The sequence below is a fragment of the Passer domesticus genome, chromosome 2 (genome assembly GCF_036417665.1).
Source record: "Passer domesticus isolate bPasDom1 chromosome 2, bPasDom1.hap1, whole genome shotgun sequence".
NCBI lineage: Eukaryota > Metazoa > Chordata > Aves > Passeriformes > Passeridae > Passer > Passer domesticus.
In genome coordinates this window covers 107,727,390-107,733,676 of record NC_087475.1, presented here as the reverse complement: position 1 = coordinate 107,733,676, position 6,287 = coordinate 107,727,390, and the positions used below count along the sequence as shown (strand labels likewise).

General features: G+C 55.8%; 1 protein-coding gene across 1 annotated transcript; it reads left to right on the top strand.

The window, feature by feature from the left end:
• The first annotated feature begins 523 nt into the window (after positions 1–523).
• On the top strand, positions 524–2,353 carry RBP5 (retinol binding protein 5). The gene is made up of 4 exons (XM_064410539.1): positions 524–863; positions 1,112–1,290; positions 1,756–1,857; positions 2,228–2,353. The coding sequence occupies exons 1-4, from the start codon at positions 791–793 to the stop codon at positions 2,279–2,281; spliced, it is 408 nt and encodes a 135-aa protein (XP_064266609.1). The 5' UTR covers positions 524–790; the 3' UTR covers positions 2,282–2,353.
• The last annotated feature ends 3,934 nt before the right edge of the window (positions 2,354–6,287 follow it).

Here is a 6,287-nt window from a genome sequence, read left to right as displayed (position 1 = left end):
CGCGCGGCCGCCGCGCCAGGTGCCGCGGGACCGGGATGCGGGATGGGGATGCGGGACCGGGATGCGGGACCGGGATGCGGGATGTGGATGCGGGACCGGGATGCGGGATGGGGATGCGGGATGGGGATGCAGGCGGGGCGCGCCGGCCGCTCCTGCCTCCCCACTGCGGGCCGGGCGGTCCGCGGAGCGCAGCGACGGCTGCGGGCGCCTGCCCGGAGAGGAGGGAAGGTTCCACACTGGGGCGGCTGCCCGGGGACGAGGAGGGCGTGGAGACTGGGGGGATGCGGGGGAGGGGGGGCGAGGGGCTGCAGACCGCACCCGGAGCCCGAGGTCGGGCTCGGCAGGGCGGAGCTGCCAGCCTGCCGCCGCCTCTCCCCGACGGGGTGTCCGCACCGTGGGGAGCACTGCTCCGGCGAAGCTCGCAGCCACCGGCGCCACGGTGCGTGGAAGGGCCGGAGAGGGACGGTTCCTTGCCGCTGGTTGGAAGTCCAGGGTTTAACAGGAGCAGCCCCCGAGGAGGGCGGAGGGTGAGGAGGTAACCCGCCGTCCCTACGTCCTGCCCAGCCGAGGCGGAGATGCTGGAGCAGGGGCCGGCCCGGCCCTTTCCGCGCCCCCCGGAGCGGGGACTCTTACTGCGGCGGGGGCACCGGGCACCGGGCCGCCCCGCAGCGCTCCCCGCACCGCGGGGGACACCGGCCCGCCCGCCGAGCCAGCTCGGGCCCCGCTCCGCTGCTGCCCGGCCGCCTGCGCTCCCTCCTCCGCGCCGTCCGCCGCGTCCCCCTGCCCCGGCATGCCTCCCAACCTCACCGGCTATTACCGCTTCGTCTCCCAAGAGAACATGGACAATTACCTGCGGGCTTTAGGTAACGCTCCCCTCCCCTTCCCCCCCCCTTTAGTTCCGTTTTGTATCTCCAAAAAGTTAAGAGTGGGAAAGGGGAAGGGAATTGGGAACCTTCTGGTCCTTCTCTCTCCTAGAAGGACCATCACTTTTGCCCTGTGGTAGGAGAGGAAAAGTACCAAGGCTGATGCTCCTTGGCTAAAAGAGTGGAGGAGCTCTTGTGGATGATGGGCCCAGGTCGTCCACACATCTCCCCTCTCTCTCATTCTCTAGATATCAACGTGGTCCTGCGAAAGCTGGTCTGCCTGCTGAAGCCAGACAAAGAGATTATCCACACGGGAGATCACATGGTCATCCGCACTATCACCTCCCTGCGGGACTATGTCATGGATTTCGACCTGGGAGTCCAGTTTGAGGAAGACTTGGGGCCCGTGGATGGACGCAAGTGCCAGGTGAGAAACCCGAGCAGTGCAGTTTCACAGGGGACCGGGGTGTGCTAAAGAGTTCAGGGACTTGCTCAGCTTTTTAACTCAATACCCAGGTGAGAACCAAGCCCAGAGCTGGCATGCCCCTGCAGGTCCAGGAGTAAGTGGTTCTATGAGTAAATCACTCACTGCAAAGACAATGAGCAGCAAAGAGCCAGAAACCAGTTCTCTGGGATCCAGAGGATATTATCCTCTGGAGCAAAGCCCTGAAAAGATAGAATGTCAGGCCACTTGGCAGAACTCTGTTGTTGCACTTGGAAGCCAGAGGGTCATTCACCTCCCACAAAGACCATCTGTCCCAAGGAACCACTGAAGGGACACCAGATCAGGGACTGCATTTGACACTGTGTCAGAGGGGAACAGCCACTGTCCTAGCTGGAAACACGTATCACCACTTGTCTCAGGACCATGTCCCCCTCTCCTTCCCTCCAGACTACTGTGTCCTGGGACGGGGATCAGCTGGTGTGCGAGCAGCTCGGCGAGAAGAGGAACCGAGGCTGGAGGCACTGGCTGGAGGGAGACCAGCTGCATCTGGTGAGGAGGGGTCCAGTGCCGCTTGCAAATCCCAATCACAGCGACTGGGGGGACACAGCGTGGGTGCTGATGGCTCTGAGCCAGCCCTGCAGCTTCCTTCCACCTTCTCTCAGACTTCATCCCCGGCTCTGCGGGGGGCAGCCACCGCTTCGCACAAACATCCGCCTCCAGGGTTTAAAAGTTAAACTCGAAAGTTAAACAGCTCAGCAAAGGCGATGTCCTTTGGCTGCCCTGCAGGGGCTTTGGGAGGGTCGGCAGTGCATCAGCGTGTGGCCTGCGAGGCTCCAGCCAGCAGCGGGAGGGCTGGCAGAACTGGGGAGAGACAGGAGGGGATCCAACCTAAACTCCTCTTTCGCCTCCCTTCTCCCAGCGCATGACTGCTGAAGACGAGGTCTGCGTCCAGGTTTTCCAGAAGGTGAAGTGAGCTCTCCCCGCAGAGATGCCCGGACGGGACCCGCGCTCCCCAGCGCGAGAAAGAAAAAGAAACACGAGCCGAGCCCCCCCGTAGCAGTGTGTTTTCTTGAGCCTCGCCCACCGCCCCGCAGCGGCCGGGGGTCACGGCTGGGCCGGCGGGCGGGAGCGGGAGGCGGGAGCGGGAGCGGGAGCGGGATGGGCCGGGGCGGGGAGCACGGGCCGCCTTTCACAATAAGAGCGGCCGGGGAGCGAGGAAGGGAGGGAGGAAGGAGCGCGGCGGGGCTGCCCGGGCCGGCCCCGCCGCTGCCGGCTCCTCCCGCCGTGCCCTCCGGGATCGCGGGGCCTCGGTGCCCCAGCGGGCAAGGGCAGCTTAGGCTGCTCCTGCTTCTGCAGCCGTCACCTGCCGTCTTCTCTGGTCCGCTGGGGATGCTGCATTCTTCCCGGGATCGTGGGATCAGAGAATAGTTTGGGTTGTAGGGATGTTAAAGATCATTTAGTTCCAGGCCTCCCTGGAATTCAGAAGAAATTATTCTCCAGAGAAAGCATTGTCAAACACTGAAATGGGCTAGCCATCCCCAGAGGTGTTCACAAAATGATTGGATGTGGCTCTTACTGCCATGGTCTCTTTGGAAAGGTTGATGATCAGTCAAAGGCTGGATTTCATGATCTTGGAGGTCTTTTACAACCTAAGTGATTCTGTGACATTTCACTTCGAACACATTGCTTAAAGCCTCGTCCAACCTGACCTTGAGCACTTCTAGGGATTGGGTACCCACAGCTTCTTGGGATCCTCAAGCAGCATGGGTAGGAAACAGAACTTGTCCTTCAGAGTCTAGGATTCTCATCTGGTGGCATGAAGTGCAAGGGCTGGAGTAATCAGCCCCATGTTCACTGACTTCCTGAGAAGGTCCCATGGGTGAGGAAGAGTCAGGATCTCCTCCTGGGGTAAGAAACCACAGCCACCACCTCCAGCCCCAACATTCCTTCTGGCATTCTTGGCAGGGTCTCCTCAAAACCATCGTAGCTCCACTGGTTCACAGCTATCTGCAATCAGAGACCAGGGGGCAGAACCAAAGGAGGTGAGGTCCCCTGAAAAGCCAGACCCGTGCCACAAAGAGAAGTGTTCTTCAATTATGACACCTGATGGGACAGGCACGAGTCCACAGGCAGTTATTGCTGAAAAATGCTTGTGGTTGCCCCCCAACAAAAGGCTGAAAGGCAGAGTACACATAGATGTGCAGCTACTGACGCCACAGAGAAACAAGAGGTTGGCATCTTTTTAAAATACAAGCCCTTTGTAAGCTGAAAAAATGCATTTTTTCCTGCCAGCAGCTAATTTAAAAATAGTGTTTTCTGGAGAGCTTCTTTTCAGGGAACTGCAAAGATGAGTGCCATGAGAAAAGCATTACTTCAGAACATGTGATAGGCAAAGGGTTGGGGAGCTGCAGCTGTGCCTGCAGTGTCAACCTCTGACTCTTTTCAGTTGTATCTGAGGACATATGAAGCAGGAGCACCCTGTCAGTATCCACACTCCACACTTTGAGTGCCACAATAAAGCCAGGGAGCAATCAGAGCCAGGCCATCCAGCATGTCTGCTGTGTGCAGACCTCGTCAGCCCATCACTCCTTCTACCACAGGGAACCTCTGCATGACCTTTGTTGTACCATGAAGCTGCAGAAGGCAGACAGCAGCTGGAGCTGGTTCCACTGTTGCCCTCTTTACACTCTTCCATGCCACAAGAACGCCCTCAGAGCTGCTCCTGATGCCCAGCACCGAGCCTACCTCACCATGTCCAAGCTGGTGTTCCAGACTGTGTGATCAACAACTGATAAGCTCATTCCCTGCCCTGCACCACAAGCTGGCACAAATTCTCCTCTTCTGAGCTGTTCTGGTTGGATGGCAGACACTGTTGCCTTCAGGTGATTAGCCAGACTCTTCTGCCATCCACGTAATTTTCCTGTAAGCCTGTGAGGTGATCGGCCAAGTAGGTTGCTTCTGACTGATTGCCAGCCATGATGTATCCATGAGAGCCTCTCTTCTTCAGGAAGCATCTGATTAGGCCAGAACCACAGACAGGAATCATACTCACTTGGTGTGGTCCATGATAATGATAATAATAATGATAACCATAGGGGATAGTGCTGCAACATATTCTAGGCCTTCAGGTAGTAACTACCAGCATTAATAATCCAGTTTTTATTTTCGTGATCATGCTATAGGTGTGATGCCCAAGTCAGATGGTGACTTTACCCAACATTGCTGAGATATGAGGCTATGGGAAGTGAGGATGCCACTGTAGAGCAGGAGAAAGTTGTGATATTGGGAGGACATGGGTGGGAGGAGGTGTGACACTGGTGAGTGGCTGGTGCTGCAGAACTGTGTACCCCTGAGGGTATTACACTTGGTTTTGCTCCTTGATTTAGAAGACACAGGCTGCCAAGGTGCTGTAACTGCTGCTCACCATCTCATATCAGGGGAAAGACCCACTCTTTGAGTCCTGAACCTTCTTTCAGTCTTGATCATCATCTCCCTTCCAGCCAGAGCTGCAGAAGCAGCAGGATTTGTCTGAAGGAGTGCTGAGCCACTGGACAGCACAGGCCTGACTGTGTGAAGCCCGAGCCCAATGGCAGTGTCCCCAGAGGGCTCCGACCAAGCCTTTGGGTAATTTGGGTAGTCAGAGCAACGGGGCTGAAGGCAGAGTGAGCTCAGTGAGGTGAGCCTGCGTCTGCAGCCCTGCTGTGCTGTAGGGGGGGTGGTGTAGCTGTAGGAGGCCAAACAGGTGTAATTCTCTGTCCTCTTTGATTCAGGCTTGAGGATAAAGTATCCAGCTCCTTCTTCACTGTGGATGAGAGGATCTAGTCCATATGCCGGAGGATATTTTCACAGTTTCTGAATCTGTAGAGCAGATTTCTTTCCAAAGACCTCCTGCAAGACACTGTATTCAAAGCAGGGTTCTTGCTACATAAGAGGATGTTGGCATCTTTGACCATGCTGAAGATCTACAGGTTTTTTACTTTGCTCTGATATTGTGTGTATTTATTGTCCAGACCATTTGTAGTGCAGCTGAGGCCAGCAGGCAGCAAACAGGGGCTAGCTTTGGCATTCTGTGGTCCCACATAGGTTCCGTGGTGATCCTACAGGAATTCTGCCCCTAAGCAAAGATGGGCACATGTGTCTTTCCAAGGAAAAACATGGTATTTCTTGGCTCCAGCCTAACACGAAGAAGAGGATTGTGCAGAGCACCCGAAGGGGAAGGCCAGCAGTGGGAGCCCTGGAGCAGGGCTGAGGGTGTAGCTGTGCTGTCCCAACCAGGCGCGACTCTGGGATGTGTGTGGCAGCTGGGCTGCTGGCGCTGGATGTGTCCCAGCTAACCACCCCTGCTTCAGCAGCTGCAGGTCTCCTGTTATCCCAGATGATGCTATCGGGACGGGAGAAGGAAATGAAGACCCGGGAGATGTGCTTTGAAAGTGTCGCGGGACACTCCCCCTGGATAGAAGATGGCTTGGCAAGGACACAGCGAAATTGCCCACTTCCTTACAAAGGGGGCGTCTGTCTGTCCGTGCTTTGAGCGCTCTTCCCACCAGTGACCTGCTCATAACAGATCTCTCCAAGAGCAGCTTCCAGTACTTCCCAGCTCCTTTCCAGGTGTGGTTTCTGAGTAAGAAACCACTCCAGCATGGCACAGCACAGCAGTGAGCCTGCCCAAGGGTGTTCATCACGCACAGGACATCAGGAAGTACTGGGATAATGTTCCCTGTTTAATCTTAAATCTGATATGTGGGGCCATATGGTATTATTACAGTGGCATTAATTATATGTTTGTGTCATCTTTTTGGGATAATAATTCAAAGATGTTTGATGAACAGGTTCTCTAGTACACTTCCATAAATATCCCAAAGCTGCTTTCTCCATTCTTTTTAACACTATTTTCATCTTCATTCAACAGGTTTTTTGTGGCTGTGAATTACTTCCTCTGATTTCAATGCAAGACGCTTCCTAACCTCTCTGAAGCCACT